The sequence below is a fragment of the Camelus dromedarius genome, chromosome 1, assembly GCF_036321535.1.
Source record: "Camelus dromedarius isolate mCamDro1 chromosome 1, mCamDro1.pat, whole genome shotgun sequence".
NCBI lineage: Eukaryota > Metazoa > Chordata > Mammalia > Artiodactyla > Camelidae > Camelus > Camelus dromedarius.
In genome coordinates, this window is record NC_087436.1 from 117,903,941 (window position 1) to 117,916,933 (window position 12,993).

Sequence of the window (12,993 nt, forward strand, 5' to 3'; positions counted from 1 at the left end):
AAGACACAGAAAAATAGAGACCCAGGGCGACCCACACGGAGAGAGGCGGCCAGGGCTTTAGCTCGGAGGAAAGTTTCTCGCGCGCCCCCTCCCCTCCTCTGCCCTCCGCGGGCCGGGCCCTGCCCTGCGCGCCCCCAGGCCCAGGGCGCCTCGGGGCAAGTCCGCAGGAGCGGGGCCCAATGGATCGCGCCGGTCCCGCCCCCTCGCGCGCTGATTGGCCGCCGCCGCGCTGGCTTCGCCTTATTAACAAGTTCTCTGGGGAGCGGCTGCCCGACCCGGAGCCGGCTAGTGCGCCCGGGAACTCGGCCTGCGCCGCGGCGCCAGCGGAGAACCAGGCCCGGAGCGCCAGAGCTGGCCTTCTGGGGAGGGGCAGGAGGCGCGCGCGGGAAGGCCCGCCCGGCCAGGGCCCCGGGCGCTCCCAGAGGCCGGCCGCGCTCCCAACCCGTCCGAAGCTCATGCCCGGCGGCTGGCCCGAGCTGCGGCTGGAGGGGGGACCCGGCTCTGCATGGCCCCGGCTGCTGACATGACTTCTTTGCCACTCGGTGTCAAAGTGGAGGACTCCGCCTTCGGCAAGCCGGCGGGGAGCGGCGGGGGCCAGACCCCCAGCACCACCTCGGCCACGGCAGCCGCCATGGGCGCAGACGAGGAGGGGGTCAAACCCAAAGTGTCTCCTTCGCTTCTGCCCTTCAGCGTGGAGGCGCTCATGGCCGATCACAGGAAGCCCGGGGCCAAGGACAGCGTCCTGGCGGCCTCCGAGGGCTCACAGGCGGCGGGCGGCTCCGCGCAGCCCCTGGGCGCCCGGCCTGGGTCGTTGGGCGCCCCAGACGCGCCGTCCTCGCCGCGACCGCTCGGCCATTTCTCGGTGGGAGGACTCCTCAAGCTGCCAGACGATGCCCTCGTCAAAGCTGAGAGCCCCGAGAAGCCCGAGAGGACCCCGTGGATGCAGAACCCCCGCTTCTCCCCGCCTCCGGCCAGTGAGTAGCCAGAACTCAGGTGGCGGGGGAGGGGGCCAGGCGGGGTTGTGGGACCCGAGGGCCCCAGGCCGAGCGCCGGCGCCTGCTTGTCTCTGGTGTCTGCGTACCTGCAGCCGGGTACCTGGAGCCGTTGCCGCAGATGGGTTGGCGGGGAGGCCAGGGGTTTCTGACTTTCCCCACTCCCACCTAGGAAGAGGGTTCGAGGCCTGGCTGAGGCCCAGCTCTCAGGTCCACTTTCGCAGGCTTCTTACCTTGGCCGGGTGACCCTGCAGGTAGGAGTTCACTTGTAGGACACGGGTGTCTGGGCACCGTCTCCTCCTGCCTCCACCAAACGACCCTAGGAGTTCTGGCTTCTTTGTCACACCCTAAGCCCCCTTACTTCGCCGTTACCCCAACGGGCGGGTTCGAGTGGTGAGGGCATCTTTGCAGCGCGCAAGTTTCACTTTCTCGTAGTAGAAGCCCCTAACGCCCCTTCCCATTTCTCCTCCCCCAACCAGGCCCTCCATACAGTATTTCTTTGAACAGAGGGTCTGAAGCTCTTGCAAATTACCACCACCCCCCATCCCCCACCCCACCCCACCTCCGCCTTCATGTTGTTTCAGGTAGATACTGGGTGCTAGGGTGGATGGATCATTGGAGGGGGGCGCTCGGGTTCCAGTGGAGGGGGCGGGGCATCAAGTCCATTAGTGGGAGGCGCCCCCTCCAATATGGTCAGGAGCTCCCAAATGTCTAGGATTGGGCCATTGAAGCGGACTCCAGCCTCGAAAGGAGCCTTCAGGGTCGTTCCGAGGCCTCGAGGCCCCCTGGCTTCTCTGCCCAGTGAACACGCTCGGAGATATTTCAGGAGCACGGGAAATTCCCAAGTTTTCCTCGTTTCCTCCGATTATTTTGTGCGGCATAATAGCAACCCGAATTCAATGGCGTGATGCTGAGGAATGATTTTTATCTGGGGTTTAAACGTCTTTGAAAGGCCGGCCCCTCCCTGGGCCTAATTGCAGGAGAAGGTGGCCCAGCGCTGGGCTGTTGCTGCCGATGGGAGTGACGTTTCCCTCGGCGCCCGCCCCTCGGGTGGCCGGGCGGAAAGCGAGTCGGGGGCCAACTGCTTCCCGGACTCTCAATGGCCTCGAGCTGGGAAAAAGGGGGGATGTTAACACGAGATTTTGCTTGACTCACATCCTGGCGGCCTGAGGGCCCAAAGATCTTTTTTTTTTTTAAGCGTCCAAAAATGCATAATTAGGCAAAACCCGCATAGTGAAACATTCTCAATTTGACTTCATTTCTCTCCCGAGGGAAGCTGCTGCATAAGCAAGGCATCCTCTCCAGGACTTGGGAATTTTTTTAGGGCCCAGGTTCCGACCCCAAAGTCGACGCGGTCTCTGTTGTCCCGGGAATAATTTGTTCAACGTTTTGATTTTAACTGGCCGCAGCCGCTGGGTGTGGCAGGGGTTGACTCGCCCCTTGGACCCCGTCCTGGATCTGCGTGAGCCCTCTGCGGGGGGTGCTCGCACACAACCTATCCTTGAGGTGTATTGTGACGCCGTAAGAAAAAGACAGCTCGCCACCAGCGGTGTTGATCTCTGTGGACTGAGGTCCAGGTGGAGAAGCCATTGCACACCCCTCTGTCCCCGCTCCCCACATACATGTGAATGTGACCAGAGGGCCCAGGCGCTCGGGGTGGGAGAGACCCAGGAGACAATAGAAACAATCAGAAGAAGCCACCTTGTTAAAATGAAGCGTCTCCCCAAACCATGGTACTTTTTATATTTGAGGCTTGTCCATAGTGCCTCGTTCGTGACATCCGGGGTTGCACCAACTTGGCTCTGCCGGGACTGCGCTTAGAACCCTGTAGGAAAGCGCTGTTCCGAGGGAAAGAGTGGAATTTTGAGATCTCGATTCTAGGCCACAAAACGGCCTAGCTCAGTGCTGAGCACTTGGTGAGCAAAGATAAATAAATGTTTAGCCAACGCATAAAACTGTGATCTTGGGCTGGGTGCAGGGCCTCTTTCTGCCTGTTTCATTGTTCTATTAGCATCCACCATCCCATGTGACGTGGCGGTGGGAGAAGGCCCCACTGTGAAAGGCTTTCCTAAGAGCTGTTCCACCCTTTCTCAGTTGTTTCGGGCCTTGAACATGATATGTTTCCCCTGGAATCTTAGTTTCCTCATTTGCAAAAGGTAGGCAAAAACGTCTACCCTGCAGGGTTGCGGTGGCAATTGGAAAAAAATATTTTCCAAGTGCCTCGAACGGTGCTCGATGGAAAACGAATAGCGGGTGTTGTCATTGGCTATTATTACCCCTTTATGGACGGCTTAGTCTCCTGCGCCGATCCTTAACCCCCTGCGTTTCTCTCTCTCGGCCCCCTAGGGCGGCTGAGCCCCCCGGCCTGCACCCTGCGCAAGCACAAGACCAACCGCAAGCCGAGGACGCCCTTCACCACCGCACAGCTGCTGGCGCTGGAGCGCAAGTTCCGCCAGAAGCAGTACCTGTCCATCGCCGAGCGCGCCGAGTTCTCCAGCTCGCTCAGCCTCACCGAAACGCAGGTGAAGATCTGGTTTCAGAACCGCCGGGCCAAGGCCAAGAGACTGCAGGAGGCAGAGCTGGAAAAGCTGAAGATGGCCGCCAAACCCATGCTGCCCCCCGCGGCCTTCGGCCTCTCCTTCCCACTCGGCGGCCCTGCGGCCGTCGCGGCCGCAGCAGGAGCCTCACTCTACGGCGCCTCCGGCCCCTTCCAGCGCGCTGCGCTGCCCGTGGCGCCCGTGGGACTCTACACAGCCCACGTAGGCTACAGCATGTACCACCTGACATAGAGATGCCTGGGGTCGCCTACTGGGTGCCCGCCGATTCCTCCAGCGCTGGGCTTCAGCAAACAGCAGGAGCCTTCCCCAGGCGCTCCCTGTTCGGCACCACCTGGCTGCTTCCCTTTAAACCCCACACTGCTCCGATTTTTCCTCTGTTGCTCCCTGAGTTCACTCTCTGAAGTCTGATCCCCTCCCCCGAATGGCTAGAAGGGTCCCATAAAGCTCTTCCAGAATCTAGATCTACCCCCTTGTGTTATAGATGGGGAAACTGAGGCCAGAGAGGTTGAGAAATGGATCCTCAGTCCCCAGCAGAGTTCGTGGTTGGACCAGAACTAGAGGCCAGGTCTCCTGCATTGTTGCCTCCTGTCGTGACACTAGGCAGGAAAAGCACAGAAAAATTCGTGTTGGAAGATTTTGAAAATGAGAACAGTCAGAGAGAAAGAGAAGAACATGCCTGGATCCTGGGTCCTTCCATTGGAAAACTTAGGAACTGTAACAGCAGGACATTTGCTTTTGGGGGGGAGGGATGCAGAGATGCGCGACAAAGGTAGGTAGAAGGGACCTCTCTCTCACCAGTACCGGAAAAAAAAATTGTAAAATAAAAACGAAAAATTCTGTTTCTATTTAACAGTACATTTGGGTGGCTCTCAAGATTCCCTTTGGAAGGGATTGTTGTAATATACTGTATATTTGAAATTTTATTATCATTTATATTATAGCTATATTTGTTAAATAAATTAATTTTAAGCTACAAGAAATGATCTTACTGATTTAGTCTTTTAATTTTACTTCTTGCCGTCTCATCACATATACAATTGCCTTTCAGTTTGATGGTAGTTTGACGCCAGCAACTTTTCAAAGGTGACAAGATATTCAGGGACAGAGGGGGCTGTCTTTTTGAACATACCCCAGGACAGATCTGCATTAGCAAAGTCAAGTGGAGAATTGAAGCAATTACCTAGGATAATTAGGCTCAATTTTCCAATTCACTTTAAGCTGAAATCGACACTTGCTCAGGCGACCCATAACCGACTCTTTCTTTTTTCTCCCCTTTTAACCTGTCTATGAAAACAAAGCGAATCACCCAAATGGTTTGATGACTGCAGACAGCTAATCCAGACAATTCCCACCCCCACAAACCTGTTTTTCCCACAGGAGGCCAGGTGGGGGATGGAGAGGCCCTGGTTTGCTTCTCTAAATCACTGCTGCCTGTGTACACGCGGTTTGTGGAACTAATTTTGAGCTGCCAGAATGTGACCGCCTTCACACTCCTTATTACAACCCCTTAAAAAACAAAACAAAACAAAACAAAACACTTCACTGAAAACCCAGGGTTGACCATACACTTCCCGCTTTGGTGTGTCCTTTGCAGGATCCCTGCCTACAAACTTGGTTTTTCTTTTATATAGTAGGTTAAATGTAGGCTAGCAGAATATATTTGAACAAGTGCCAAGTTTAGCCTTCTGGGGGCAATTGCGCAAGGATGTTGACCACAGAAAATGACCTCTAGTAAATAAAGCCTACTATGTTCCAGGCGCTGCTCAGTTCCCTTTCGATTTGGGGGCCCTGGCTTAATTTTCACCAGATCTGCGCCCTCTCCCCACACCTCTGTCCCGCGCTCCCCAACCCCACGCAGGGCAGCTCCTGGAAGCCTTTGCAGTGAGTCTTTGCAACGAACAGCCTACAGCAGACCAAGGAACCCTACAGCAAAACCCGAAGTACTTGGCGTTAGACTTATGGAGGATGGACTTCTCCACAGACGGAGACTGTCTCACACAACCGGGAAACCGAGTCTGGGGCGCCCTGCGGGGGTTTTTATCTCCAGGGGTGGGAGGTCAGCCTAGGAATTGCAGGACAGCAAAGGGTTGCGCCCACGCACTCTAGGCGGGCTCTCAGCTGGCGCCAGGCAAGTTCCGGGGTACCCTGGGTGTCAGATCCTGCAGCCGCGGCAGCTCTGCCAAAGGTTCTGTCCAGAAGGCTGGGGCCGCAGTCTGAACTTGTCACAACTACCCTCCCTAAGAAAAGAAAGCAAGCTTGCCTCGGAGTGCAGTTCTGCTGCACTAGATAGTCTAGGGGAGTCCTTGGCTTCTGCGCTAACACAGGCACGGCCAGAACCCGAGTTGGGCCTCTTCATCCCCAAAAGAGGGGTGTCCCACCTGAAAATGTCTCAGACTCATCGGCCTACTCAGCCCTTTACAGGCGCTTGAAGGCCGAGGTACATCACTGTTTCTTGCAGACACGGAAAGGATTTCCCTCTTCTATAAACTCAGCAAGTCTAGTGACCCTGGCTTCCTCAGATCTTCTGGGTTCCTTTCTGGAACACCCTTAGCGACTCTTCTATCCTGAGGGTGGTAGTGAACTTGAAGTCAGACAAGCCCAGGTGGTTCATTCCAGCCCTGCCACTTCCTGACTGACTGACTTTGGGTAGGGAAGATCCCTCAGTCTCTCCATTCCTCAGTTTTCTCATCTGCGAAATGGGCCTGAGAATCCTTCCCCTGCCCCCAGGATTTTGGTCAAGTGTCAAGGAGCCCCCGCGCAGGAGGTAGCCCAGGGAATACCGGGTGGATCTGAATTTTCTCAGCTCACGGTGCGTCGGCAACACTGGAGTCTTTTCCACGTGTGCGGGATAAGGGAATGGCGGGGCAGGATCGGGTGTCTCCTCCGGCCGGGCCTCTAGGGCCTCCTGGCTCCTTGAAACTTGGCAATTTAGGGTCGAAGCAAACTTAGAGCAACATAATTGCAGTAATGAGCAACGGCTCGCGCTCGGCAGACGCGCCGCGGCTCCAGCAAGGCGGTAGCTGCAGGCGAGGCAGGCGCGTCCCCTTCCCCCACCGGTTTGGAACTCGCCGCCGCCCTGAGACCCCCGCCCGTGCCCGTCTCTGCGCGCGCCCCAGCCCTTCTGCCCGCCTTGGGTCCGGATCTCCTTCCACTTCTCTGTCTCCTGGTTTCCCCATTCTGTTTCTTTTCGTCCAGCCCTTTCTTTGCTCCCTTTTTTGTTTCTGAATTCCCTCCCTCTACCAGGCATGCACACATAAGGTGCTCAATAAATGTTTGCTGAGTCAGGGCGGCGCGCTGCTGTGGGGTGAGGACCCTGAGCCAGATTCAGCTGGGTCCAGCAGGAATTCGAGGAGGGGCTGGGGTACTGCTTCTCGTCCAGCCTAGTCCTTGGAACGCAGCTGCTTGTTTATCACACGAGGGCAGAATGGGCAGGGGTTCCCGGGTCTGATCCTTTACGGATCAATTTCCTTCCCTGGCAGGAAACGTCGGATCAATCGCGCAGAGTAGCCACCTACCTCGCTGGGAGGTTTTGATGGAGGAGGAGCCGGCGCTTAACGCAGCCTACTGTGAGCTGGAGTGCCGGCACACGACACCTCCCCCGCGCTCCCCAAGAACTCTAGGAGATTTTTTATGAGAGAGCATTGCGGTCCAGAGAGGTTACGTGGTTTTCCCAAGGTCACACAGCCAGTTAGGGGAGCGGAGATTCGAACACAGATTCCACTTGGGGATCCACGCTTTCCCGTACTGCCCAGCTCTCACTCGTTGAGGGTCACTTCTTGCCCGACCCGCTCTTTGGGACTGGAAAACGGGCCGCTCAGAACTTGGGCCCTAGCGCTACGAATTTAACTCCTTCCAGCCCTGACCACAAGCAAGTGCTGTTCCTTGGGGAACAAGAGAGTCATCTCACCTGCCCTGCACACTGTGAAGGCGTTTTCGTTTTGTTGGGGAGGAGATGGAAGTCTCAATCTGGAGAACTCAGCTTCTGACCTCAGGGGCGACACCAAAGTCCGTGGTGTGGAAGCCCGCGGAGGACTGAGATGACCAGGCGGCAGGGGGCCAGGGGCGCTCCTAGCTCTGGGTGCAGGTCGGCGGGACCGGCCGGTCGGGGACCTGCGAAGCTGGGGTGGGGCTGGAGAGCTCACACTAAGGGCGCCTTGTTCTAGGGTTCGTTTCTCCCCTCGCTGACCGCGGGGCTGAATGCCCAGCTCGCTCGGGAGGCCCAGTGAAGACACTTACTCACGAGGCACGAGGCGGGAGCCGTGAGTGCGAATCCTACCGCTGTGAGGCTGGCCCTGGCCGCGCAACGACCGATGCCCCCTAGTGACCCAAGGCGCGGAGGTGAGGCCGGCCGGGCCCAGGCCTGCGCCCCGCCTGGAGCCCTGGGGGCGCAGTGGGAAGCAGCGAGGAGAGGCCGCGGCCGCCTTTCAACTTGGCGGCTGGCGCCGGCCTGGCCGAGCCCCCGGGGCCGTGCGGCCTCCGCGGCTCCGTCTCCGCCCTCCCAGCCGCTCACACCGCGGCCGGGCCGGGCCACTCCCCCGACCCCGCCGCCGGCCGCAGGGGGAAGCACCTCGACTACCCCCGTGTCCATTCACCAGAGCACCCCAGTGTGCCCGTCCCAGACGCTCGGATTTCCTTCCGCTCCACTCGGCTCCCACTGCCGCCGCGCACAGCACCCCCGCTCCAGGCCTACGGCGACCCTCTCATCCCACTGGCCTGCCTCCTCAGCAGCGCCCTCCCGCGGCCCCGCGGGCCCACAGCCCCTGCCGGTTGCAGCGCCGGTGCTGGACGCTGGACTTGGCTCCCTCCGCTCTGGAGAGCGTCTGAGCGCGCGCGCGCACCAACACATCACCAACGCATACACAACACACTAACATACACCACAACTAACATACATCTAACACACATAAAACTGACACATGCAAAGCGCGTTACAACCAGCAGTCACTACACACGCACACACACAAAACCAGCACACATCACCAACCATACACATCCAGCCGACAAATACACATACCCAAACTGCGCTTCCCAAACACATGCAATGCAACGCACACTCATGCAACCCACACAGACGCCAAACCACACACAGCTAACACATGCTGCGCACCCTGCACACACAAACCAACACACATACCCAACCACACAGCACACGCCCAACACCCACAATCAACACACACGCATCCCAATACACAGCCCCAGTTCACAGAGGCACACATACACCTCAAGGCCACCCTTCAACTTCCCTACAAGGGGTTTTGCCACTTTGGACCGGGTGCCACTGACATTCACGCATAATCTTGCCCGGAGGGGAGTGGTGGAGACCCAGAGATAGACATTGATTGGGGGTTTGGGGGAGATAAGCCCTGAGAAATGATATACTGGGAGGCTTCCAGCCTTCAGAAAGAGACTTCAGGCAGAGGCCCAGAGAAGCCACTTGGAGACTGGGTCGCGCGGTTCAACACAGCAGTGAGACGCATAGTTCAGAACACAGCGGGCGCGGGCGCGGGGAGATCAGCGAAGGACAGGGGGTGGGGGGGCGAATGCCCAGCGCGCGTGCGCGTGGGGTCAATTCCACGGCGCAAAGCTTTTACAGCGAAGCAGCCAGTCACCCACGGGAACGCTGGGAACTCCTTTCCAAGAACACCGCGGTGACCTCAGCTCTTCTTTCTCCTGCTGGGGTTCCTCCTGGGGAACCTCTCCCCCCAACACGCCGTCTCACACAACCGCCTTCAGCCTCCTCAGAGAGTCTCGAAATGCCTTCCCAGGAATCAGATCCGACGCCTTGTTGGAGTTGGGCTGAACCCGGTCCCAAGATCTGGGATGTCCATGCAGACACCCTCGTTCCCCTCTCCCCAGATGAGAAGGTGGTGTTTCTAGAAGCAAAGAGCTTATCTCTGGAGTCAGGCTGTGTAGTCTTAGGAATCCCCGTTTGGGTACTTATTAGCTGTGTGAACTTGGGCAAGTTACTTAACCTCTCTGAGCCTTATTTTCTCTATATATAAAGTGTGGGATGTGGCTACAATTTCTTTGTGTTATTATGGGTATAAAACGAAATGACATGCTTGTGAGATGCTTGGTACTGGCAGGAATTACCCTTCATGATGAGTACTTAAAAGAGATGAATTTCAAAAGGGTGTGTGTGTGTGTGTGTACTTTCCCAGAGACTCCAAAAGAGCCGGGGCTGAAAAGACGACTCAGACATGGGGTCTGGAATCCAGATTTATGCTTTTCTGGATGGTGAATTCTAGCAAGTTCAAGTTAATGCTCCTTTCTGAGCCTACGGAATCTGCCTGGGCCTAGAGCAGCGCGGCGGGATGCAGCAAAGTCCAGTCTTCTCAGGCAGTGAAAGCTGATTCAACGACCGGTTCTTGATTAGGGCGGGGCCTGAATGGGAGCAGACGGCATGATCGGCCTTGGCTATGAGTGGGTCCGGGCAGCAGCCCCGCCACGGCGCCCTTTGTTTCCCATTTTACAGATGAGAAAACTGTGGCACCAGGGCGGCGCCAGTCGGTGGCTGGACCCCAACAAGTTGCTTTGGGACCGCAGGGGCTGCCTCCTCCCCCACCAATGGGAAGCGGGTTTTGCAGTCGCGCAGGGCTGTAATCTGGCTGGGGTTCTGCGCGCTTGGCGCGTAGGGGCTGTGTGTACGCGCGCCGCGCACGGGGAGCTGCAGGCTGCGTTTGCCAGGTTTACCAGGAACCGGGTGGGTGGGGTTTCGTGGAGGGTAGGGAGGCGCGACCTCAGGGCCACTTCCCTGACTTCCCAGCCGGGTGTCTTCCCCTGTCTTTTTGTAATCGCTCAGATGAGCTGCCTGGAGGGAAGGCTGGACTCTGCATTTTGGGATGTTACTTTAAAAAAGACACTCAGTTTTCTCGGATGACCCATACACTGCTTCTATCCTCCAGTGGTAGTTGGGGCCCTTCCAACAAAAAAAACTGCAGGTGTTAGGGACACAACTACTGGAAACAAATATTTGGAGCAGGATGAGTGACACCCCTCTTGCATTCTCTGAGACTCAGCCTCAATTTCTGTTAAATGGGCACCATGACTCCTGGGAGGACTGGGGAGTGCGAAGGGAACGAGCTCTCCACAGGTTTGTGGGTCTCTTATACCACCTACGGTCCCAAGCTGGGTGTAAGGAGTGACGGCAGACCTGTCCTTCCTGATGTGACTGCAGCTAACACGGATAAAGCCCTTGTACGTACAAAAACCATTCCAAGCGCTCCACGTGGGTTATGCCAACGAATCCTCACTACCAGGCAGGCACGCACCATTGGTATCCACATTTCATGGACAAGGAAACTGAAGCATAGATTGAGTACCAGGAAAAAGCACACAGCTAGTGAGAGCTGGAGCAGAGCTTCGAAACGAGACACGCTTTGCTGGGCGATGTCACCTAGCCTCTTCCCTCTATGAGCCCGTTTCCTGGTCCAAGGAACGGAATCGTTTCCAGGCTGATAGAGAGGAAGCTGAGTGACTCGAATCGGAACGTGCCTGGAAAACTCGAGAGTACGCGGCACAGAGGCGGGATGGTCGTGCTTTGCGCTAGTTGCGCTAGTTGCGCTAGTAGCCTCTGCGGCTACTCCGGCTGGCAAATTGGAAGTCAGGATGCCGGGATCCCCCAGGGGCTAAGGGGGCTGGTCCTAAGGGTGGGGGGATGAGTGGGTTGGAAGCAGTGGGGTGTTCTTGTCCTGGGATGGTGATGGGAAGGGTGGAAGGCTGTGCCACTGTGGACCCGGAATTAATCCTTTAATCCTCTCCCTAAGACTCTGGCACTCTTATTAACCCATATTACAGGTGAGGAAACCAAGTTACAGGGCAGGTAAGCAACTTGCCAAAGGTCATGCAGGTGCCTAAGACCAGATCAGTGTTTTTTACCAACCGCTGCCTCTGTCTCCTGTGTGAATGCAGAAACACATCCAAATGGCCACAAAGCACCAGGGAAGTGTTGGCGCCTGAGCCAGAGCACTTGTCAGAATCCCCCTCAGACAACAGTCAAGATTGACCAGGTCGCCTTGCTGTAAGTGCTCCGTGCACCCCTCCACTCACGTCAGATTTGAAGAAACTGTTCTGGACGTAGCCTTAGAGGTGCACCATGGTCACCAATGGAATCAAAGTCCTCATTTAGAGATGAGAAAACTGAGGCTTGAAGGGGCTGTGTGATAAGGGGGGAAGATAACAGGGTGGTGACACAAAGCGCAATGCAGGCATGGAAGAGGTGGACCTTTCTTTGGACCTTTCTTCGGAGGCAGCCTGTGAGCTGAGACCTAAAGGGTGAGGAGGAGCCAGGAGTTCGAAGAAAAGTCAAGGGAAGAATCTCCCACGGAGAGGGACTGGCAAGTACAGAGGCCCTGAGGTGGGGAGAGGCTAATGAGGCTGGAACTGGCTTCTGGGGGGTTAAGAGTAGGATCTGCTTTGCATTTTCTGAAGTTCTGGGAGGCGTTAGTGAGGAGAAGGGTGGCAGTGAAGTAGAAGGGTTCCTAGTTAGAGGGAAAGTGATGGCGACCCGGACCAGGGTGGCTGCCAGAGAGATGCTTTTCCCTTGGTAACATTCCTTCCCTTCTGCTTCCCTCTCGCTGCGCTTCTACACCTGCAGGGAGGGTTTCCGGAGAAGCTTCGCAACCTGGCCGGGTGAGGCAAGCCCCAGGCCCCACCGTAGTTCCTCTTCCCTCCCGAACTTACTCAGATTCAAAACCCAGCACCCCGGCCCCCAGCTCCGGTCCTGGAGTCCCCGAAACCCTGCGCCAGCTCGGGAGCCAGCTGGACCTCAGCTGTGGGGCGGAGTCCGGCGCGGACAGCCCCCTGCGGGGACCGCAGCTCGCCGCTGGGCTCCCTCACCCCTTCCCCTGACACCCAGCCGGGCTCCCGAGGCCCAGCTGTGCGCCAGCTGTGCGGCCCCGCCCCAGCCTGCGCTCCTGGAGCTCAGCTGCCCTGCAGAGGCCGCCCCGGTCCATCTCGCAGCTTAAGAAACCGAGGTGGACGCCAAGGAAGGAAGGGGATTGCCTGGTGTCGGGCAGGTGCGGGTGCGAGACCCTGCGCCAAACGCCTGCTGTGCATAGCCTCATTAACCCTCACACGAGCTGAGGAGTAAGCAGGGTCATTGCCGTCATCCCTCTGCCCGCGTGAGCACACTGCCGCTCGAGGGGGTGAAGGGACTTGCCCAAGGCCACAGGACTGGACTGGATTCCAACCCAGAAGTCAAGCAGGTGCCCAGGGAGCAAAATTTGAGGAAGCACTCCCTCTCAGGGTTAAGTGCAGGGTGGGTACCGGGAGGGAAGGCACGAATATCCAGAGAGAGAAGATACTTCCCCTCAATGCTGAATAATCATCTCAATTCTCCCCCCCCCCCGGGGTTATTAACATAGTGGAGCCTCAGGCCCCCACCCCACCTCCAGGACTATTCATGCTTCTGTTCTTGCACCAAATGTGTCTGTCAACATCTT

At 57.3% G+C, this 12,993-nt stretch overlaps 1 protein-coding gene across 1 annotated transcript; it reads left to right on the forward strand.

The window, feature by feature from the left end:
* The first annotated feature begins 271 nt into the window (after positions 1-271).
* Positions 272-4,526, forward strand: MSX1 (msh homeobox 1). Its single transcript, XM_010975354.3, has 2 exons — positions 272-974; positions 3,339-4,526. The coding sequence occupies exons 1-2, from the start codon at positions 506-508 to the stop codon at positions 3,779-3,781; spliced, it is 912 nt and encodes a 303-aa protein (XP_010973656.3). The 5' UTR covers positions 272-505; the 3' UTR covers positions 3,782-4,526.
* Positions 4,527-12,993: the final 8,467 nt, after the last annotated feature.